Here is a 25,081-nt window from a genome sequence, read left to right as displayed (position 1 = left end):
AAATTTGCATTAGGGCTTTATCTCTCTGTCTCTCTATCCATCCATCCATCTTTCTTTTTATCCATCTATCTATCTATCTATCTATCTATCTATCTATCTATCTATCTATCTATCTATCTATCTATCTAGGACTGTATGGAGTGTTCAGGAAGGACTTGTATCTCTGGTGTGAGGGCTTGCTAAACCCTTTTCAGGGCTGCTCTTCCACTTTGCTATTTACCTTTCACCCAACTTTCACCTATGGCTCTAAGAAGCTGTAGCATAAGCAGTAAAACAATCTAAGTAGATAGGTTAAATCAAGTTAAGGGTTAAGACTCAGTGAGTGAAGGGGATTCAACTCCAAGTATTCGAAGACTTCCTTTAGGAGAACGAGCAGATTAGAACAATTTGTTCTAACAGTTATGAAGGCAACTACAGTTGGCACTATGGAATGCCTAGAGCTTGGCTCAGATAAGGGAAGAAGCCAAGGCCATGTACTACATTCTGGGATATCACCAGACTTCCTGATTTTTGTCTTGCCACTGGACTTTGATGATTCTGGAAGAAAGAATGAAGCTGATGACTTTGTCTAACTGCTTCATTTAAATCCAAGTGAAGATATCCCACAATGTCATTAGTCCTCTTCAAAAATTAAGGACAATGACAACAACTATGTCTATAAGCAAAGAGAGTTGATATTCTTTATGTAATCCCATACATGATTTCTTTTTGTTTTTTAATGTTTTATTGATGCTTCTTTAAAAAAACAAACAAAAACTTGTCACTTTCTAACAACTCCCTCACCCAACCCTGAACCTTCACTAGAAACAAAATACTGTTGAATAAAACATAATCATATTTGTTTTCTCACAGCTAAAATTATCCATATCTGACAGTTAAAGAAATCCATTAAGGTCTCCTTATTCCTTAAGGAAAATGTTAAGAAAAAATGTTATTTCATTCTGAAGTTCTTTTGGACTCATTTGAATGGGAAAAAAAGCATATGAATACTTGAGCTTATAATTTAATTACATCCAAAGAAGCAAGGTTCTATTCAGAGATCCTTTTGTTTTATTCCTATCAGTTGGTTTTATTATGGGAAACAATCCCAGTTTTCTTGAAGTTAATCAGAACCTTAAACTCCTAGAAATTAAATTACTATGGTGGGGTTGGCTGGGTAACTCAGTGGATTGAGAGTCAGGCCTAGGTCTTAGACAGGAGGTCCTAGGTTCAAATTCAGCCTCAGACACTTCACAGCTGTGTGACCCTGGGCAAGTCACTTGATCCCCATTGTCCACCCTTACAACTCTTCCACCTAGGAGCCAATACACAGAAGTTAAGGGTTTAAAAAAAAATTACTATGGCGACCAGATTAAGGAAACTCTTCTGATTGATGCAAATAAGAACCATGCTCTATTCACTGATAGAATGCTAGGCCTGAAGGCAGGAAGACTCATCTTCTTGAGTTTAAATCTAGCCTTGGACACTTACTAGCTGCGTGATTCTACCTCAATTTTCTCACCTGTAAAATGAGGAGAAAGAAATGGCAAAACCACTCTGGTATCTTTGCTAAGAAAATCCCAATAAATTTATTGACTTGAGCAGTTTAGGTTTTTTGGATTTTTTTTTTTAACCCCAGGATTGTTCCCCACTGTTCCAAAATACTACAAAAGTAGGAATGAAGCACATGATTCAACTACTCCACCTTTGCCCAGACTTAATGATTTTTAAAAGATGATTTTCTATGGTATACTGATAGTTTAAGTTACAACAATTCTGTTTTAATAAAGTAAAAAACTCTATCCTAGACATTGTACTCCTGTTTTTATCTTTTTTTGTAAAATTTTGTCTTCATTTCTAAACACTATATATTTTAAGCAGGAATGACTTGAGTCAGAGACATTTTCAATAAGCCCATGTGGATTTCTCTCTCTAATCAACTATGCTTAGATAGATAATTAATAAATTTGTTTTTGGCAGGATTGACAAATGAGTTGAATATTGAGTTTTCCCACATAATATCTTCCTCCTTTATGTACAGTCCATTTCCTCTTAACTGAGAAATAAGAAGCATGTTATAAGATGCTTCTTAGTATACATTGCACTAAAGAAATGTCCCCGAAGATGACTGGAATGATCTGAGATTAATAAGATGATGGCTAGAATCATACTTTTTATAGAACTGTACACTATTGACAATTTATGAGAGATACTGCTTACATTTAGAGGCCCTGAATGAACAGCTAGGCCCAAATTCTTTGTTTTTGGTACATTTCTTTAAAAAATATTTTATTGATGCTTTCAAATTTTGTACATCAGTATCATATTCTGAGGTTACCTCCTCAAGAAACCTTAGCCCTAATAGAGGAATTCAATTAAGAAAAATAAACCTGTCAAAGATATAGTGTCTGCAACATTTCCACTCAGAGGTGGCTAGGAGAGGAGAGAAATGAGTCTTCTATATTCTAGATGAATACATTCACCCCAAAATTAAGATACATATGAAGGATTAATCTTTGAAGGAAAATTAAAGAAAGAAAACCCATTGAAGATCAAAACTGAATAAAAATCAATGAACCATATGAAACCCAGATGAATTGCTCATTGGCTATGGGAGGAGGGAAGGGAAAGAATATGAATCATGTAACCATGGAAAAATATTCTAAATCAATTAATAAATTAATTAAATATAAAATTAAAAAATAAACCGAATCAAAAGAAGCCTATCAGTGATGCCAATGTTAGGTTGTTACTATAATTAAAAAACATAATTGGCAAGTGCTTTTGGAAATAATTTTCCTATAGGTTAACTGGTGGTATTGAAAGGAAGAAATTCAAGCTAGATACAATCATATGAGAAAATAAGCCATCCCAGAATGATGGGAAGTCCTGGGTACAAATCTGGTCCCAGACACTTCCTAGATGTGTGGCCCTGGACATGTCACTCATCCCCAAATGCCTAGCCCTTAGTGTTTTTTCTATCTTGGAACCAATACTTAGTATTGATTCTTAGATGAAAGGTAAGGGTTTAAAATTTTTTTTCAAATGCTCCAAATCACTAATTAGAGAAAGGCATATTACTTCACACCCATCAGATTGGCAAAGATGATTTAAAAAGGAAAAAAAAAAACATTTGGTGAAGGGCAGCTAGGTATTACAGCAGTAGAGTGGCTGGGTATGAGTCAGGAAGACCTAAGACCAAAGGTGGTCTCAGACACTTACTTGCTGGGTGACCCTGGGCAATTCACTTAACTTTGTTAGCCTCAGTTTCCTCATCTATAAAATGAGATGGACAAGGAAATGGCAAACCACTCCAGTATCTTTGCCAAGAAAACTCCAAATGGGGTTATGAAGAATCAGATATGACTGAACAACATATGGTAAAGGGTTTTGGCAAACAGGCACATTAATGCACTTTTGGTGGACCTATGAATTTAATTGGTCCAGACCTTATGGAAAACAACTTAGAATTATGTTCCCATTTACTAAAGAGTACAAATTCTTTAATCTGTCCATACCACTTATGAGAATTCTACCTCACAGAGATCAGACCAAGAAAAGGATTCCTAGGTACAGATTATTCATAGGAGATATTTTTGTAATAGGAAAGAACTGAAAAATGTTCATCTATTGGGAAAGGCTAAACAAATGATGGTATATGAATGTAATGGAATATTATAGCACTATAAGAAATGACAGAATGGATGCTTTCAGTGAAACTTGGTAAGGTCTATATGTACTGATGTAGAGTGAAGTAAGAATGAAAACAATTTATATGATAATAATATCATTAAGAAAAATAAATTGCCAAGACTTGAGAACTATGTTCAGTGCCATGACCAGCATGTTTCCAGAGAATTAATGATGAAACACCTACTTTTTGACAGAGACAAGATGCAGAGAATAGAATACATTTTCAGTGTAGGAATTTGATTTACTTGACTGTACATTTGTTACAAAGTTTTGTTTTTTCTCTTTTGTCAGAAGTAGGGGACGTGAGGAAGGGGGTGGGAGGATAGGGATGGATAAGTGAGGGGGCTATCAATAGGAAAACACAAATAAAAAATTAGAAAAAGGTCCATGAGGCATATTTTTAAAGTGCATAGAAAGAACACCAGAAAACATAGGCAGGCAAGGTCAGTTCTGAAAACCAAAGTGAATTTATTCATTTAAGAAAAAAAGTAATTTAAACTTACCTGACAAATCTACAATTTCATGTAAGTTCATTTATTCTGTGACTTCTTTTATTATTTTAAACTCAGAAAAAAGTTTTTAAAAAGTACTTATGGGCTTTTAGGTATCCAGTTATATAGAAGTGATAAAAAATAATTCTCTTTAGGAAGGGATTCTTATTTAGGTTATCTTAATATGAAGGACCCTAACAGGGGCTTGCTGGAGGATAACAGCTGGATCTTTTCCCAACTCTTCTAAACAAACGAAGGGGGCACCCAGAGCCAATAGGCCCTGCCTTATACATGGAAGAATGGTTCTTACAGATCTCTGCCTTCACCTCTTAATTGTCCATCTTCTAGTCCACGGAACCTTCGGAAGCTGAACCCCAAATGACATCTTGGAGTGCTTTAAAGTGGACAAAGCGCATTGCTCACAACAACTTTGCAGCGCGGTTAGTACAAGTATTATTATCCCCATTTTACAGATGAGGAAATTGCGCCATAAAGAGGTAAAATGAATTGCCAAGTGACCATAGACGTAGTTAACAAAGTGAGGCAGGATTTTAAAGCAGCATTTTCTCGGAGAGCGGAATTTTGTCATTTCCAAGCAAGCTGATTTCCCCTGGAACTCCGGCGAAGTGAGGGGAGGCTGGTTTCCTTTTATCGGTGCAATAGCTGTAGTTTGTTTCACCTCAGACTCCTACTCAGATCTTTAAACAAGAACAGGGGAATTGGGGAGCTCAGAGACAGCTCCTCTGCTCCTCTACAGCAGTCTAAGAAAGGCAAGTTTGCGGACCAACTATTTCATCCCACCGGGAAGTAATTTCCCATGCCTGGGCTATCCTGACGACAGCGGAAGTCAGTGCAGAGCTAGAACCTATCACTCCCCGGCTCCGGAGAGGCTGGAGTGGAAGGGGGCGCATCGCAGCTCATTGTCTGTCCGGCCCGGGTGGGTGGGTGGGGGCGGGGCCTGGGGCTGATCGAGGGGGCGGGGCGCAAGGGCGCTTGTTTTTGCTGGGGCTGCCCCGGGAGCCCGGAGCTGCTGTGATCGCTGGGAGTGGGAGGCGCGTGAAGCTGCGGGTGCTGCGTGTTCCGTCCGCGGGAGCCCGAGCTCGGGAGCTGTCGGTGTAGAGCGCTGCTTCTCTGCAGTCGCCGCGATGTCAGCCGCCTGCTGCGCAGGCCAGGTGAGCGGGGTCAGCTGGAGTTCCGGGGCTGCTGTCACCGCCTCTGCTCCTCTGGGGTGCCGAGAGGACTCCGTGTTGGAGAAGGAAGGGCCCCTGGTTCGTTTGTAACGGGGGAGGGGGAGTGCGGGACGACACCCCCAGTTCCTTAACCCTATTTCGACCTTTGGGAACGTGGTCAGAAGCTCGTGCTCCGAGCTCGGCGTTGGCCCCTTCCCTTTGGGTTGGAACTGCACGCACGCCGGCAGTCTGGGAATGGCCCAGCCTTTAGGGTCCGTGCGCCCCTGGGATTCAGGTCCCCTAGGGTTCAGGTCAGATGGTTGGCCTTGGAGAGGGGAAGATCCGCGGGCTTTAAGAAGGGCTGGGCTGCGCTTCCAAAGAGAGAAGAGCCTGACCTGATTGAGAGGCGGGTCTCCTGCCTTGCTTTAATGAGGATTTCTCTTTGGTATCTCTCGCTGACCTCATTTGTAGCCCGGGTTTCTATTCTCCAGTGAATCATGGAATCCCAGACTCTCGGCGTGGGCAGGGGCCTTCCAGGGCCGGCTACTGCGTCCCCCACCTGTAAGGGTATCCCGGCTACTGCATCTCTGACAGGTGGTCCCCTGGCTTCGACTGGAAACCCTTCAGGGACCGGGAACTGGCCCCCTCGGAATCGTGGGGAAAGCCCGTCAAAGTTGCACTTTCCAGTTATCTTTGACAGGGCAATAGCTTGGGGTTTGGGTTTATCCCTACCAGTTACCCTCCCTGGATCCTCGGAATTAGGAAATAGGACACAATTGTACCCTGTAGATGTTTAGATTATAAATATATAAAATAGACTGGAACTTTGGAGTGTGCAAACTCAATTTTTAAATTTATTTTTCTTTAGTCAGACTTGCTTTAACTTGTTCAGATGAGCGCTTCCCTACAGATTCACTTGGGGGTGGTGCATTTCCAACTCTTTAGTAATAGACCTCTCGGGTGGAGTGGATAGATCCCGGGCTTAAGGGCTTTTTATTCCATAGGGACCACGCACGCCATGCAGGCCTTTGTTATAGGCTAGGGTTAGGTGGGTTCACACCTTTATCTTCATCCGGGAATGTGACCCACCTTGGTTAATTCTTTTGCCCAGGGAATCTTTTTTTTTTTTTTTTTTTTAAGCGAGAATCATACCCCTAGACCAACGAGCCAGAAGAATTAGCCCATGGAATCTTGATTGAATTGGACTGGCTACCTTGGTGTAGTTTCAGGGTCAGGAAGATTTGGGTTCAAATTCAGTGTCTGGACACTAAACTCCATGAATCTGTTTCTTCATCTATAAAAGAATGGGACTGGAATCAATGACCTCTGAGATCCCTTTTACTCCTAAATCTTGGGGCCATTAGTGCAGATGTTCATTAGCTCTTTGAGGGGAAAGGCCTTCCTTTCCTCTGCACATACTAAATCATAGATGCTTAATAAAGACTTATTATATTGGGTTAAAATTAACCTTCTTGGGGAATATAGTTCTTATTCCTACTAACAAGTGTAGTTTTCTAGAGGCCCACAAATATTTGAGGTTGTAGCAATAAGTGATTTGTTCAGACTGGCCTTATTTTAGATGATCTGCTAACTTTAAGATGGGTTTGAAAGTCATACCTAGTATCTTAACGTTATACTTAATGAGAGATCAGCCAGGCTTTTTTACACATGAGGATTTTATATGAGGTTAAATGATCTTGCCTTGGATCACAACTAGGCTGTCTAGCATAAGTGTCTATAGTGATTACTTAAGACCTAAGTAATCCTGTAAAGTTTTCTTCTTGGAGAGCTTAAAGGTTCCCAGGCTTGTGAAATCAAATGTGTGTTTGTGTTTTTTTTGTTTTTTTTTTTGTTGGAGGCATGGTGGGAGTTAATGGGAGTGGGAGCTAAGTCAATCAGTATTTTGGTTGAGTTATATTTTCAAATTTCTAAAATTCCCCTTTCTATAGCTCTTATCTTGGAAAGAACCAACTGCTAAGATGTTCATCACAGCAATCTGTGAACTTGTGTTTTCTCCCAGTATGCTCATGGATCTTTGCAGTCTTTGTAGCCCAGGATTGAATCACTACTGTGTCTTTTTTGGGTCTCAGCAGCAGTGGGGGATCATGTGGGGGTGTACGTGTGTAAAGATGTTTGTAAAGAGCAATGAGATTCATTGCAGTTATAGTGAACAGTATAATACTGTAAACAGTACAAAGAAAACCTCATTTGAGTGTTCCTAACACTAGCTTTACTGTACCAACCAGTCTTTTTTTTTTTCCCATGGAGGCAAAGGCAGCTTGTGTTCATGATGTTGATATTAAAAGGCCACTTTATATAGTGATTTCCACTTTTCCCAACAGCAACCCTCTGAGTATTATTTCCATTTTATGGATAAGGAAACTGAGAGTTACAGAGGAATTAAGACATTTGCCCATAGGCACAGAGCTAGAGCTAGGGGGTGAAGTAAATAGGGTATGTGTGTGGGGTGGCCTAGAATTAATAAGACTGTCTTCCTGGGTTCAAATCTGGCCTCTGGACACTAGCGGTGTGACCCTGAGCAAGTGATTTAACCCTGTCGGCCTCAGTTTCCTATACTAAAAAACAACTGAACAACAGTAATAACAGCACAGGAGGTTAAACAACTTCCCCAGAGTTTAGTACAGTGCCCTGCACATAGTAATCAACATTTATTTAAGCACCTACTATGTGCCTTAATAAATGCCCAGTTGACTAAATGGTCCTGTGCTCTTTTTATCATATCAGACAGCCTAGGCATCATTTATTTCCTTTTAAGTTTTCCAGTACATGTCAGACATACCTGAGATTTCATTTTGTTGCTTTGATCATATAACTCTTGGGATTTCTTATGTGCACACATCCAGAAATGAAATAGGTTTTTTTTTTTTGGCTTAGTTTGTCTGCTGCCTTAAAAAAATAACCAGGGGTTTAGCTTTGTTAGGTTAAAGTTTTGTGTTAGTTGTACAAATATACATCAACTCCTATTTGTTTTAAAAGCATATTCTAGATTTAAAATCAAGGATCTTTTCCCCCATTTTCCTCAGTCTGAGGTAGTCAAGAGATCACTGGAGAATAATTGAATAATTTGTAATTATGTAGAATAATGTATAATAAGTATTGCAATGCTATTTGTCTTTTAATATAAATCAGGTACATTTTTGAAATTATAAAAACTGAACTAATCTTGCCATTCATTCAAAAGGTATTACTTGAACAGCTATTGAATACATGGATACATGGCACTTTGAAGGCTGTAAAAGATGCATTTCTTTTTTTTCTTTGTCTCTCCATTGATATTTGTGTCCCCTTCTTCTTCTCTCTCCCCTAATTAAAAAGGGAATTTATTTAAGCAACTACAAATAGAAAAGTGGGCAGCTAGGTGGCACAGTAAATAGAGTTCCATGCCAGAAGTCAGGAAGGCTTCTTTTCCCAAGTTCAAATCAGGCCTCAGATACTTTGTAACTGGGTGACCCAGGGCAAGTCACTTAACCTTGTTTGCCTCAGTTTTTTCCTCTGTTAAATAATCTGGAGAAGGAAATGGCAAAAACACTCTAGTATCTTTGCCAAGAAAACCCCAAATGAGGTTCCAAAGAATTGTATACAACAACAGCATATTTAGTGATGCCCTTCTCTATAACATAGATAATAGATGTAATTCTAATCCCTTGAAAGTTGTCTATAATGACTGCATCATAACAACAAAAAATAGAAAACCAGAGGGGAGGACCCTATGATATCCCATGATCCCTCCTTCCCTATATCACCTGGATTTATTTAGTTTACTGCCTCCGCCCCCGCCCTCCAGCTTACTTTCCACCTTATTCCTGAGGGGACACCAGCCTATGAGGACAGAGATAGAGAGAGACACAAAGAAGTAATCTTTTCTTTAAGGGAAGCTGTAGTAGCCTCATAGCATTTTATTAGTTCTACTTATTCTGCAACTAACAGACTGGATTAACTTTTTAGTTTTGAAGTGAATACCTACCAGTATTTTGTAAAGTTAGTAACCTCAGGGTGTTTGAAGCTAAGTAAAATGAGGCAAGTGTAGGCTTGAAAGGACATCCCTCCTCCACTTTCCTGTACCTTCCAATTGACATCATCTCTTTCAACTTTCCATTCCTCATTAAACAGTTTCATTTGGTGCCACAATTTTTGCAGAAATCTTTTCACATTAACTATACCCCCCCCCCCCCATGAAGTAACTAAAGAACATTTTCAGATGATATTTTTAAAGTTAAATTTTTTTTCAATTACACACAGAAATAATTTTTGACAATCCCTTTCTGAGATTTTAAAACTATTCACCTTCTCTCCCTTTCCTACCCTCCTCAAGGTAGTTAATGTTCTGATGTAGTTTATATCCATGCTTTCTTGGAGTATGTATTTCCATATTCTCCATGTTGTGCCTAAAGACACATCACATATTCAATAAAAAAACTTATGGGAGCAGCAAGGTGGCTCAGTGGATTAAAAGCCATAAAGAAGGTCCTGGCTTCTAATCTGGCCTCAGATATATATATATATATCTTGTGTGACCCTGGGCAAGTCACTTAACTTCCATTGCTTAGCCTTTACCACTCTTCTGCCTTGGAACCAATACATTAGTATTGATCCTAAGATGGAAAGTAAGGGTTTCAAAAAAACCTCAAGAAAATAAAGTGAAGGATGAAATGCTTTGATTTGCAATCAGATTCCAGCAGTTCTTTCTTTGGCTGTGGATAATGTTTATTATCAACAAAAGACCTTTGGGATTATCTTGGGACCTTGTTTTGCTGATAATAGTTTAGTCCTTCCTGGTGATCATGATACAATATTTGTTATTATGTACACTGTTCTCCTGGTTCTGTTCACTTTGCATCATTTCATAGAAGTCTTTCCAGGTTTTTCTGAACTCATCCTGTTTATCTAGGTAATATTTAAGCAAATGTAGTCCATCTTATTATGCATGATATCTTCAGAGGAACAGGTGTTTTCATTCTGTCTTCATTTCCACAAGTGTTTAGCTCAGTGCCTTTGCAGAATCACAGAGTTAGAGCTCAAAAAGAACTTTAGCAGCCATCTAGTCCTACTGTCTGTCTCATTTTTTCAGATGAGGAAACTGAGCCTCAGAGATGTGGAGTGACTTGCCTAAGGTCTGTGCCATTGAACCTCCATCTTCCCAACTCTCAGGCCAAACTCTATTTAGTACTACAGAGTTGCTTGTATTTCTTTTGTATTTCTACGTAATAGTTATTTCTTTGGAGGTGGACATACACAAATCATTCTTCAAACTATTTCTCTTGCTCTTTCCGCTCATTTCACTGTTTTATAATTTCATGTAGATCTTTCCATGTGTTTTTTTTTAATCAACCTTTTCGTCATTTCTAAATTTCCTTCAAAATCACATGCTATAACTTGTTTAGCCATTCCCCAATTGATGGGCATCTCCTCAGTTTCCAATTCTTTGCTACACAAAGAGATCAACTATAAATATTTTAGAACATATAGGTGCTTTTCCTTTTTTCCTGAACTCCTTGGGAAACAGACCCTTCAGTGGTATTGCTGGGTCTAAGTGTATACTCAGTTTTATAACTCTGGGCATAGTTCCAGGTTGTAGTTTCATAGAATATTAATTCAGTTTCAGTTCAATAAACATTTATTTCAATTAATTCAATTTCAATTCAATAAAGCATTTATTACTTAGGCATGGGGCTAAGTCTGGGGATACAAATGAGCAAAAGAAAGTTCTTTCTTTTAAGGAGCTTATAATCTAAAAGGGGAAGAACATACACAAAAGGAAGCTGAAAAGGGGGAGCACTCAGTTATACTTGAGGGAGTATGATATTTTGTGGAGTTAAGCAAACAGAGCTGCTGATGGAAAATTGAGAGTAATTTTGTAATTGGAAAGGACCATCTTAATCCCATCTCTGAATTTTCAGATGGGGAATCTGAGGCTCAGAGAAGGTCAGGCAGGTGGTGGCAATATTTCTGGGTCATTGGCTTTTTCTTCCATATTATGTTCCCTGTTGACCAGAGCCTTTTAGGAAATATCTGTAGGATTGACTTGCAAAAAGGAAAGGGGTGGGGGTGGGTTAGCATAATTAAAGTATATCTAGTTAATTACAAAACCCTTTTGTTTAGTTCAGGCTTTAATTACTTCTCACCTGGACTATTTTAATATAAGCCTCTCAATTCCTGTTTGCTTTCAGTATCTCTCTCTTTCTATTCCATCCTTTACTTAACTACCAAAGTAATCTTCCTGAGACACTGGAGTTCCCTAGTTCAGAATCTAGTGGTGCTCATTTTCTGACTGTAGAAAGAAATATAAATTTATTGGACTGGAATTTAAGATACCTTTCCCTTCCAGGAGTAGCTAGATTGTGCAGTGAAAGAGGGCCTACAGCCAGGAAAATCCATCTTCCTGAATTCAAATCCATCCTCAGATGCTAGCTGTGAGACCTAGGCAAGTCACTTAACCCTGTTGGCCTTAGTTTCCTCATCTGTAAAATGAGCTGAGGAAGGAAATGGCAAACCACTCCAGCGTCTCTGCCAAGAAAACCCCAGATGGGGGTTACAAAGACTCAGACATGACGGAACAACAAATTTGGGGTTTACTTGATAACTAATCAACAACCCCTTCCAAAGTGACTCCAGCCTGCCTTTCTAACTTTATTTCATATCACTTCCTTTAACTCACTTTACATTGCAGCTCAACTGGAATATTTAGTTGTTCCTGGATTTCCTCCTATAATCTTCCACTTCTTTGGGTGTATTAATTAGTCAGTAAATATTTTAAGGTCCTGCTTAAAAAAAAAGAAGCCCTTCAGAGGAGCTTACAATCTAATGGGAGAGACAGCAACCAAAATATAGGCAAACAAGCTACAAATAGGATAAATAAGAAATAATTAAGAGACAAAGCAGTAAAATTAAGAGGCACTGGGAAAGACTTCTTATAGAAAATGGGAATTTGGCTGAGGCTTAAAGGAAAGCCAATAGGCAGAGATTTGGCTTGGCCAGAGAAAATGACTGGAACTAAGAGATGGAACAACCAGGAGTCATTGAATCCCAGAAAGTGTGTTGGGGAATAAGGTAGGAAGACTGGAAAGGGAGATTGGGCTAGGTTTTGAAGGGCTTTGAATGCCAGTGGATTTTGTATTTGATTTTGGGGGAGATATGAGAAGCCCCTGGAGTTTATTAAGTTATTCTTAGTGCAAGCTGTTTCTCCCTCCCTTTCCCACCTCTATGTCTAGGCTGGACTCCTTCGCTACCTGATGGAAAATCATTCTCTTTAAGTGTCAGCTCCAGCAGGAGATCTCAGGATCATTAATCTGAAGTTGCAAGGGAATAAGAAACTATTTAGCCCAAGCTTACTGATTTTAAAGATGAGGAAATTGAGTCCCAGTAAGATTTTTAAGACTTGCCCTTCCTCTCAGGTTTCTTTTCTCTTAGGCCTAGTGTTCTTTCTAGTGTTAGCACAGCTGCTTCCCTTTTTTATCCGTATTATCTAAAACATAATCTCTGGGTTCTCACTCTTTTTTCTCCTTTGAAGCCCTTTGTTTGAAGCCCTGATCTCTCCTTTTTTTCTTATCACCTTCTTCTAAACATTTCTTCTCCTCTTCCTCCCTTCCTTCCTTTAGATTATAAACTCCTGGAGTGGCAGCTCATTTTCATACCCTAGTAACAGGTCTTGGAGTCAGGAATATTTCTCTTGGCAAGTCCAAATCTGGCCTGGGACACTTTCTAGATGTGTGATCCTGGGGAAGTCACTTTAACTTTGTTTGCCTCAGTTTTCCCCATCTCTAAAATAAGCTGAAGAAGAAAATGGCAAACCACTCCAGTAACTTTGCCAAGAAAGCCCCAAATGGGGTCATGAAGAGTCGGACGTGACTGAACAAAAACAAAAATCCCAGCACTTTTAAGAGTGTCTTCCATTGCATGTTTGTTGAACTTAATTGATTAAGATGCCAGAGCAATAGCAGTGTTTTGACTGATAGATTCACTCTCTGTACAATGATTCATTCTGTGGCAGATTGTGTATACTAGTGGTTAAGTCTTATTGCTTGCATGTTTTTTAATATGCATACTTTGAGATGCTTTTAATTTCTTTTCCTTGCCTTAAATTTTAAGAAGTGCAAAGTGTGTCATGTTGGTTGACTGTCATTTTTGTATAAAGTTTGCTTACTTGGGCTGTTTTTCTAACTTTATTTTGGTCTTAGTTGCCCTGAATGAAATGACCTTAGTTGCCCTGAATGAAACTGGCAAATAAAGTGGGGCTGGGAAAATGTCTAGGGGAGTCTTTCACTTTTGGAGTAGGCATTTTGGGAGTGGTAGACTGGTAGGAATGGCTACTTTTTTTTTTTAAAACCCTTACCTTCCATCTTGGAGTCAATACTGTGTATTGGCTCCAAGGCAGAAGAGTGGTAAGGGTAGGCAATGGGGGTCAAGTGACTTGCCCAGGATCACACAGCTAGGAAATGTCTGAGGTCAGATTTGAACCCAGGACCTCCCATCTCTAGGCCTGGCTCTCAATCCACTGAGCTGCCCAGCTGCCCCTAAGAATGGCTACTTTTGAATTATTTTGAATTTTGTTTCAACTTCTTTTTGTTCCAAATCAAAAATACACATTGATAAACAATATCTTCACCTATAGAAAACAGAAAAAGGGTTGGATGTCTACACAAACCTTGCATTAAAATTATCGATATATTAGTTTTCTGACATGTTTCCTTCAGAACTTTCTATTCTCTTGTTGAAATAACCCTCTTCCTTTTATTTTTGTATCACTGCTTCTAAATCCCAGTTTTCCTTCAAATTCCTCTCTTCTCATCAAAAGCTAACAAACATTATAACAAATAAGTATAGCCAATCAAAACAAATCCACATATTCACCAGGTTCTAAAAATGTATATCTCTTTATAATACATCTCACTCCCCACCCCCATCCTCCCCTCTGAGTCCAAATCTTTTAGGGCTGCAAGGTTACAGTGGATAAAATGCCAGACCTGTTCTGGAGGAGCAGAGTTCACATTTGGCCCCAGACACTAGCTGTGTTACCCTGGGCAAGTCACTTAACCCTCTTTGCCTCAGCTTTCTCATCTGGAAAATAAACTGGAGAAGGAAATGGCATCCACTCCAGTATCTTTGCCAAGAAAATTCCAAATGGGAGTACAGAGAATTGGATATGATTTCAATGACTTAACAACCAAACTTCTGTCAAGCTATTATAGAATATGATAGAAATTATAGTGTAAGATGTATATTATATAATTTATATTATAGAAATAGAAATCAGGTTCTGCTAATTTTACACTACATTAGTAGTATGAAGTAACCTAACAGTTCATATAAGGCTTCTCATAATTTCTCTGAATTCATCTATAGCCCAATAATCCATTATCTATGCATACCTTGATCAGTCATTCTCTATTTGGTCCTCCTTCCTTAATTTCTTTTTTCTTTAATTTTTTTTTAAACCCTTAACTTCTGTGTATTGGCTCCTTGGTTGAAGAGTGGTAAGGGTGGGCAATGGGGGTCAAGTGACTTGCCCAGGGTCACACAGCTGGGAAGTGTCTGAGACCAGATTTGAACCTAGGACCTCCTATCTCTAGGCCTGACTCTTAATCCACTGAGCTACCCAGCTACCCCCTTCCTTAATTTCTTTAAAGACAATTTTATTCTTTAAAATTAAAAAATTAATTATTATTATTATTATTATATACTTAGTAACTACCATGGCCAACAACAAGCACTTAACTAAACAAATGCATAAAAAAGATTATGTGAAAAACCACAGACTCCACATTGCTTATATTTCTTTAAAGATATGCAAATTATATATATGCTAATATAAACATCCTCTACTTTTGAATTCCATTTGAATTTGTTTTACTTGGATACTTTTTTCTCATGATTTTGTGGCTATTTAAAAAATTATAATCATAGTATGTTTTATTCTTATTCTCTTTACTTCTCATTTTATGTCTTCATACATTTTCCTTATTTTCTTTACATTTCCAATATTTGTCATTTCTAATAACATTATATAATCTATTACATTCAAATATCATAATCTATTCAGACATTTCTCCCATTCATTGCAATTATATTACTTCAAGTTATTTTGTCATAACAAACAAAGCTACCATTTTTCTTACATTCACAGCTTTTTACCTTCTCAATAATGCCCTTAGGACGTGTACCCCAAATGTGAAACCTTGTTTGGGTCTCTGGAGGTAGGATGGTGAAAAATGAGGTGAAAATGAGCCAGAGTGCAAGTCAAATTGTAGAGGCTGTTCCCTCTAGTGCCATCTGCTGATTTTCATTTTTATACCCTTTTTTTTATGATCTCATACAGGTTTTGATTTTTCCCATACATTCAAAATCTCATATTAACTTTTGAAACATCTTATGATTGGCATTTACTAATTATCTTACTGTGGTTAAACAAAGAAGCAAGCTTGTCAAGAATTATTCATTACGGCATGGCTTAGTTGGAACTTATTCTTTTCAGCCATCCGTAAGGTACAAGAACATCAGTTCCTAGCTAAGCATAATAGTTAATTATATTTTAACTAATTAAATCATGTATATAGTTACGTAATACTATTCATTCCCATCATAAATCAAGGAGATAGTTATGGTAGTTGATTACATCTAATAAGATACAATAATATCAGTCTGGTCCAAATTTTGTTCCCATGCTGTTCTTTCTGCTATAGGGTTAATAAGAATGCAGTTCTGTTGGGTGATTCTGTGCTAATTTGTCATTCCCTTATTTTCCTTGTGTTTCACTGTTTCATTGGTCTGTAGGAGTTTGGGAACAAACTCAGGCTAGGTATTTTCTTGCTGGGAACTTTAGAAATTTGCATTAACTCACTAACTGCTGGTTTTTTGCTGGGCTGATTCTAGGGGAAATGTCTATATACTCTAGGGGGTTGTACAGGGGTTTATTTTGGGATAGTGGGTAGTCTGTGGCTGTGATAGTTCTTACCATGAACCTATATTGTTTTTCTGTGTCTCCTTTGAGCCGGATAAGGATATTGATTGCAATAGTTTCAATGCAAGTGAATGTCACTGTAAAAAGAATCACATGGGGTAAACCGAGTATGGAATTTCCATCCTCCTGACAACCTGCAGTGCTGGATTGTCAGAGCTCGTGAGTAGCCTTGCCAAATATCATAGCCTCAATGGCTTCCAGCACCCAAATAATGGGTTCTCTAGGTCAATGAACATGAATAGCTTTACAACTCTTAATGTATGTTTCCATCTTGTTTTATTAAAAGGAAAAATTCACAACTGTTCTAGCAATATAATATTAGGCCTATTATCTCTATGTTCTTTCATCATTTAATTTGATCACCTTACCCTAGCTGGTTCTTAGTTAACATATGAGGACCATATTTTGCTAGATTGGTCCTTACACAGGAGATACAATCTGTTGCCAGGGCCACACTCTTTCCAAAACAAATCTTTCCAGTATGGTTATACTCATTGGAACTTTTTTTCTAGTACCACAGTCCCTCATGGATACAGGATTACTTAAATAATATGATGAGTGTTAAAGTAAGACTTGCACAATATTTTTGCTCTCTAAGCCATTGTTGCCCCACCAGAAACGATGTTTGGATGATGTGTTTGCTCAGGCTTAGATCTACTACTAACCTTATGCAGGTATGTGGCTCTCTTGATTGCTATCTTACTTAACTTATCTAAGGTTCTCTTCGTCTCCTTAACTTTTGTTTATTTTTTGTTTAGATTAATATAGTTCTGAGTGGGAAAAATTAAAGTCCATTGCTATTATTATTTTGTTATCTCTTTTCATTTATTTCTCATTTAGTTTTTCCTTTAAAAATCTGGGTGCTATAGCACTTGGTTTAGGCAGGTCCAATATTGATAATGTTTCATTACCCATAGCAGTTCCCTTTCCCCCAAATAATACACAATACCTGTTTGTCCTTTCCATTTATATCCATTTTAGCTCCAACTCTGTCAGAGATCATGACTGCTTTCTCTTCCTTCTCTGGATCAGCTGAGGTATATTATATTCTGCTCTAGCCCCTCACCTTCACCATTTTAAAAAATTTTTACCTTAGAATTAATATTAAGTATTGTTCCAAGGCAGAAGAACAGTAAGGGCTAGTCAGTTGTGGTTAAGTGACTTGCGCAGGGTCACACAACTGGGAAATGTGAGTTCAAATTTGAACCCAGGACCTCCCATCTCCAGGCCTAGCTCTCTGTCCACCAAAAGCCACCTAGCTGCACCCTTGGAACCCCCATTAGTTTTTGTACATATGCAGAGAAGGTGCCTTTCTGCCTTGGTAGAGATGAAATTTCCTTACCTAGGAATTCTCTATTGAAATCACAGATCCAACCCATACCTTATCCCTGTGAATTCTAACTTTTTTTTTGTAAATTTTTTTCTTGGTAAAGGGTAAAAATAGGAACTGCTTGTTTATTATTAAATAGTTACTCCCATAAGTTTCTTTTATAGTCTTTCCACTTTGAGATTCAGTATCCTCAGATGTGAATGTAGAAAAAAATTCTAGAATGAGCTGTCTTTAGAAGCCTAGCTATTCTTTAACTTACTGGCCCACAGGATTGTAGACTTGGGGCTGGATGAGCTCTTGGGGGCCTTTTAATTAAAGGCCCTTATTTTACTAAAGAGGAAATTGTGGGAGACAAGATGGAGAAAGTACATTACCCAAGGTCACATGTGTGTGTTGAATGGCAGGACTAACTGGGGTTTGAACCTAGGTGTTCTGACTCCAAACCAGGTGCAGCTCTTTCTTCATCAAGTTGCCTTCAAGATGCCTTAATCCATATTATAATTAAGAAACCTCAAAACTGGGAGAGGATAGTGACATGTATCCCATCTTGCCCATCAGACCTATCCAAGATAATTTGGCCTCAGGAAGAAAATCCCAAAATAAGGGACACCTAATAACCTAACCAGGGTCTTGTTCTGATGCTTATTTCAGCTTAGTAATAAATACTCTGTTGAATAAAACTTGGCTATTCAATCAGTATTTCTACATTATTGACTAAGTCAGCATCTCTCAAATTTACAAGGTTGCTTGCATGCCTTGGCCAATGGAAAACAGAACTGAGATTTGTCATCCGCTGATATCTATCAGGTTATAGACCCTGTGCTTTTGTCTCCAAATACTTAATTTTTCTGAATGGCACCCTTGCCATCCTAGTTCTGGTATTTTAAAAACCATTTTTATCATCAGGTATATCCTTATATCCTTTGGTTTACATTTGTTTTTTTCTTTTTTCTTCTCTCCAGATCTGCTTCCCACCTTATAAAATAATATGGGATACAGTAGATGGGGTGGAGCTTCACAATAGTGGTTGGTTTGATTACATAAAACATCTGTTTGAATTTTACAGGAAACAGAGTTTTACATTTGGCTTTTCCTCAGTAGTGTGCCTCATGAGATGAAAATTGAGCACATATTGAAGGAAAACAGCTGTTGTGGAAAAATTTAGTTACATTGAGCTTCTTAGCTTAGAATAAAATTTACATGAAAAAAAACTTTACAGTCCAACATGATTAGCCAGCGCTTTTTTTTCCTCCCTCATCAGGAATGTCTAGTCAAAACAAGAGATTTTTAAAAAAATGATTGTGCGTATACAGACATAATTAGGAGAGATTAGCATATCAGACTTCTGTTTATGTATCTTTTTTTATATCATTGTCATTTCCCCCATGATCTTTCCTTTTCCCCTTCGTAGTCATCTCATATAACATAGTATTTCTTTGGGCCAAAAAAAAAAAAAAAAAGAAAAAAGAAATTAGCCCAAGTAATCAGTATATTGAAAGTCATATAAACATGTGTGGTGTCCACAATGTAGACCAGTGGTTCCTGAACTTTTTTGGCCTACCACCCCCTTTCCAGAAAAAATATTACTTAGTGCCCCCTGTCACATACTATAACCGCCCCCTTGCTGTTATTCACCGCCCCCCAAATGCACCTGTGGCCATCACTGCTCCCCTGGATCACTGCAGCACCCACCAGGTGGTGGTGGTGCCCACTTTGGGAATCACTGATGTAGACCTTCCACCTCTGTGATGGGGGGTGCATTGGGAGTGTCCTCTCATCTCTTCTTTTGAGTCCTGCTGGATCTAAAATTTTAAAGGCCTCCATAACGTGCCCCTTCCTACTTTTCCAGTCCTTCCCACCAAAAACAAACAAACAACTCAAAACCCTTATCTTCTTTCTTGGAATCCATATTAAGTATTGGATCCAAGGCAGAAGAATGGTAAGGGATAAGCAACTGGGGTTAAGTGACTTGCCGAGGGACACAGAGTTAGGAAGTAAGTGTCCAAGGTCAGATTTGAACCCAGGATCTCCTGTCTTCAGAACTGGCTGTATCTACTAAGCTATGGCTGCTGTTTGATCTTAATAATTTCACAATCCTCACTTTTGATTTTTGGGCATGTGTATGTAATTTTTGTGTATGTTATTTTCTTGATACTGCTTACTTGACTCAGCATTGGTTCCTGTAGATCCCTGGATTCATCATGTTTCTTTAGGCACAGTAATACTCCATGACATTCACATCCCACATTTGTTTAGCTATTCTCCAACTGATGGGCAGCTATTTTGTTTTCCTCGTATATCTTCCATAAACAAACCAGCTCCATTTTGAATGATAAACCTACAGGGTCTTCATTGAATGTACATGGTCTAGCCTTTTGGTTTTGTAGAATGTCTCCTCCTAGAAATGGAAGGAATTGACTGTTGTGATCTATTAAAGTTTGGATTATCAAACTGATTCCCTGCCTTGGCTTCATTCTTGGCTAGAGTTGGAGCCTTGTTTGGAGCATCCTGTGACAAGGTGGGATTTTTGTCTGTTTTTGTTAGGATTCACTGAATTGTTCAGATGATCTTTAGCCTAGGCAATTGCACAGAAGAGATTCACAGCATCATTAGCTTGTTTTATCTGCTGTCAGGTGATGGGTGTTGATTAATTAATAACACAGGTTTCTGTAGGGCTTTACTTAATTATAAAGCAACTTATCAAGTGACAGAGCCTATGCCTATGCCTTACACTCCCTGCCATTTTTAATTTGTCTCAATATGCCCCTCATCCCCCTCCTAAATAAGCCATCTTTGATAATAAAGAATAAAATGGGCTGAATGAGAGAAGCCATTCAGCTAAATTATGCAGCATGTCCAACACTATACAATATCCCACAGCATCCCCTGCAGCAAAGAAGAAAGAGGAGTGCATTTTTTCAGCTCTTGACAGGGAACCAGTCTTGCATGACTCTAGGTTCTTGTAGGCTTTGTAAGTGGGGCCCAAGCTTTAGTAGGTCTTTGTTCATTATTTTTTTCAGTCATGTCTGACTTTTTTTTTTTTAAACCCTTACCTTCGTCTTGGAGTCTGTACTATGTATTGGCTCCAAGGCAGAAGAGTGATAAGGGCTAGGCAATTGCCCAGGGTCACACAGCTGGGAAGTGTCTGAGGTCAGATTTGAACCTAGGACCTCCTGTCGTCTCTAGGTCTGGCTCTCAATCCACTGAACTATCCAGCTGCCCCCAAGTCTGACTATTCTTGACCCTTTCTGGGGTTTTCTTGGCAGAGATCCTGGAATGGTTTACCATTTCCTTTTCTGGCTCATTTTATAGATGATGAAACTGAGGCAAACAGGGTTAAGTGACTTGCCCAAGGTCACCTAGCTAGGAAGTGTCTGAGGCCAGATTTGAACTCATGATGAATTTTCCTGACTGCTGACTCTGTGCTTCATCCACTGCATTAAAAAAAAACCAAACACAAATCTAAGTAGATGATTTCCCTGAACATTTGTATCATTCTCAAATCCCATTCCCTCCTTCTCTCATTGGAATTTTTTCCCTTTGTGTTATCAGAATTTCATTAATTTTATTTTTAAAATTTTATTTTTATTATCAGGCAAAACACACTTCCATACAGTATTTCATCTCGCTCTAGAATCAATACTATGTATTGGTTCCAAGGCAGAAGAGTGGTAAGGGCTAGTATGACAACCCAAATTGGACATTAATTTAAATCCTACACTTGGCTATGAGGGTTAAGTGACTAGCCCAGGGCCACCCAACTAGAAAGTGTCTGAGGGCAGATTTGAACCCAGGTCTAGGGCTCTATCCACTGTTACTACCTAGCTGACCCCCATTGTAGGTACTTAATTAATGTTAATTGATTGATCTGCTTAGCCCACTGCAGTTCAAAACTCTTTAAGAGTTTACTGGCCACCATTGAGGTGGATAATGCCTCTTTTATCATGTACCTTTCTCAGCTGAGGGGCTGAACTTTTTGAATGAAGTGGTACTTTAGGTGGAGAGCCCTACACCCAGGAAGGGCTAGTAGACAGACTGTGGAGGAATTGGAGTATTTCTTCATACTCAGCATCACACAAACAACCCTGAACTGACTTCTTGAGAACCAGCTGTGTGGCAAGCATTGTCAGTGATACAAAGAAAGAGAAGATATCCTTTTCAAGGAATTTACACTCTAATTGGCAAGAGGGAACATGTACAAGTGAACCGATAATGAATGGTAAAGTCTGAGAACTAGGAAGTAAGCAAGAAAGCCTTCTTAGCAGTCATAAAGTCATGAAGATTTATAGGGAACTCGGCATCTAGCTCTTCTGGTCTTCCCTGGGAACGTTTGTTTTACGTGTAATTCTAAAAGTTTTAGTCATAAAACCTCTAAGGCCCCTGCTGATTAGGAATCTCTCTCATCTCTTCTGATTTGCTCTGTTGTTTCAGCCCAAGTCTTTTTGTTTGTGTTGGTTTCCCCAGATATTTCCCAGGAATATGAGAATGGGGCTTAGGCTCAAAGGAGGCTTACCCTCTTTCACTGAAAACTGAATACAGTGACAGTTGCTATTTCCACCTGCCTTGACCTCCTGAATAGATGTAGCAACTGTGGTTTCCAGAGCTGAAAGTGTGGGGAGTATTGTGTAGGAAATAGAATTGGAGAGGGCAACTGGGTGGTTCAGTGGACAGGAAACCAAGCCTGGAGACAGAAGGTTCAAATCTGGCCTCAGACACTTCCTAGCTGTGTGACCCTGGGCAAGTCATTTAGCTCCCATTGCCTAGACCTTACCATTCTTCTGCCTTGGAACCAGTATTTAGTATTGATACTAAGACAGAAGGGAAGGGTTTTAAAATAAATTAAAAAAAAAAAAAAAAAAAAAAGGAAAAAATAGAGTTGGAGGAGGATGGATGTCCTCACTGCCTAGAGGACTATTGCTGGTCTCCCTGTTTCAGTCCTTTTTCTTATTCCATGTTCTCCTCCTACTGCTAGATCAGTAGCTTCTGCTCAGAAACTTTTAATAATTCTTTCTTGCTTACAAAGTGAGATCTAAACTCTTTAGCCAGGCATGTAAGGCTCCAAACTACTATTCGGCCATGTCACCCACTGTGCCCCTAAATATCTGTATCTTTTATTCCAGCAAACCTGGACTATTTGGAATTCTTCCCACTCTCCCAAAACCTTATTCATTCCCACTTTTAAGCCTTTGCTAATTCCCCCTTTCTGAAATGTCTCCCATTCTTCTCTTCTTCTAATCGCCACCTATCAAAATTCTTCCAAATAAAAAAACTCAAATCTGTTGATTTATTTAAGCCAGCATTTAAGTTCTAAAAAAACCCAAAACAACCCAAAAAAACAACTCTTAAGTTATCAATATTATATATTGGTTCTAAGGCAAAGAGTAGTAAGGGCTAGGTAACAGGGGTTAAGTGACATGGCTAGGAAGTGCCTGAGGTCACATTTGAATCCAGGATCTCCTGTCTTGGCTTGGCTTGGCTTCCTGTCTGTCTACTGAGCCACCTAGCTCTTCCCCCATGTTAAGTTCTTATGTGATAGGTGTATTGTGTTAGACACTGGGGATACAGAGACAGAAGTAAAACACTCCATGCCCTGGAGGCCATTGCTTACATTGTTCAGGAGAAGGCAACATGGACACATACAAGAATGTCCAAAATAAGTTTGGGAGAGGCGCTGGTAGTTGGGGGATTAGAAAAGACCTTATACAAGGTGATATTTGAGCTGGGCTTGGAAAGAAGCTAAGCATTCTCATGGATCTGTTCTCTGAGGCTGTAGGGAATACATTTCAGGTTTGGAAACTGCAAAAGCCTGGAGACAGAGGATGGAATGTTATGTTATGGGTGAAGAACAGCAAGTGGAATCATATATCAGTCTGGAAAAGTAGGTTTGAACCAGGTTTTCGAGAGTTTTGAATGCCAACAGAAGAGCTTATATTTGCTCTTGGACTTAATAGTGCTTATAATAATAACTGGTGATTTAATATTTGCTAAGCACTATACATATTTTCTTTTAAAAATAATCCTTGCTTTCTGTCCTAGTAATAACTCTAAGAAGGGCAAAAGCTAGGCAAACTAGGTTAAGACCAGGGTCACACACAGCTAGTAAGTGTCTGAGGTCAAACTTGAACCCAGATCCTCTGGTCTCCAGGCTGGGTTCTTGTAGGGTTCCAGGTATAAACAAATCTTGAAAGTATTAAAGCTTATTTTTTGTGAGCAAAGTGCTCATGTACCAGACTTACAAATATATTTCTACTATTTCACATGATTGATATCTGGACCCTTGAACTGAATCGAAACTCAAATATTGTGGTATTCTAACCCCTCCCCAGTCTGAGAGACTGACTAACCATCTCTATAGTCTCTATAATGTCAAAGGCACTCAATTAGCATTTGTATGAGATAGGGCCAGTGTGCCAGAGGTGAAATGAACTGAAATTGAAATGAAAAAAGGTCTGGGTGTTGTCTTAGGATCCGCTCTTTTGTCTTGTCAAGGATTACTGATATGATGTTAATTTTTCTGCTATGCCACCTATTTGATTAACTATCACACATCCCCCATTCCTGAAAACCTCAATAAAATCCAATCTACCTGACTGTAAAAAAAGCTCCTAATGGTGGGCAACCTTTTTGGCCATGAGAGCCATAAACGTCTGAGGAAGGAGTAGGATGGAGGCTGAATGCACTGGAATATGGGGGCAGGGGTTGAAGGGCCCCCTGGGGCACATCCTGGGGCTCTGGCAGGACTGGCCTGTCGGGAGGTAGAGCCAGATATGGCTTGAGAGCCATACCTTGCCGATCCCTGCCTACACCATCAGAGCTGGACAGCACAGGCTTGATGTTATGCTGAAGAATTCTGTGTATCTGTGTCTCTTTTCCTTCTCTATGTCTTCCCCATCTTAATCTTTAAACCCTTCAACACTTATTCCCTCAGTTTCCAGCTTCCCTTTCAAGTGGTCAACCCACGCAAGAATATTTTGTAGCTGCTGGTCAGCTACAGTTCTCAATCTATTGAGCCATCTAGCTGCTCCCACTGTACATATTTTAATTTGTTCTTTGCAACAATCCTATAAAGTAAGTGTTATTGTTATCCCTATTTCACAGACTTGGAAACTGAGACTGAATAGTTAAATGAGTTGAATAGGGTCGCACAGCTAAGGGTCTGAGACAGGATTTAAAAGTAATAATTTTAGTAGCTAGCATTTATATAGTGCCTACACTGTCCCAGGCATTGTGCTAAGTGCCTTACAAATACCTTATTTGATCCTCATAACAACCCTCAGAGGTGGGTGCTGTTTATCATCATTATTTTATAGATGTGGAAACTGAGGTAAACAGGTTTGGTGATTTGCCAAAGGCCACACAGCTAGTAACTATCTCAGATTGGAATTGTCTTGTATAGTGTGTGTGTGTGTTTTAATTTTATTTTTATTATCATGCAAACCTACTT

General features: G+C 39.0%; 1 protein-coding gene across 1 annotated transcript in view; it reads left to right on the top strand.

Moving 5' to 3' along the window:
• The first annotated feature begins 5,280 nt into the window (after positions 1–5,280).
• The window catches only part of SERINC5 (serine incorporator 5), a 123,931-nt gene continuing 104,130 nt past the window's right edge, over positions 5,281–25,081 (top strand). The window contains exon 1 of the mRNA XM_044663330.1: positions 5,281–5,335. Coding sequence (XP_044519265.1) covers positions 5,309–5,335 — 27 coding nt within the window. The 5' untranslated portion in view covers positions 5,281–5,308. The remainder of the gene's footprint in view (positions 5,336–25,081) is intronic.

Source organism: Gracilinanus agilis, chromosome 1 (assembly GCF_016433145.1).
Source record: "Gracilinanus agilis isolate LMUSP501 chromosome 1, AgileGrace, whole genome shotgun sequence".
NCBI classification, from domain to species: domain Eukaryota; kingdom Metazoa; phylum Chordata; class Mammalia; order Didelphimorphia; family Didelphidae; genus Gracilinanus; species Gracilinanus agilis.
The sequence above is the reverse complement of the archived record's forward strand: the minus strand, read 5'-3'. Positions and strand labels throughout refer to the sequence as shown.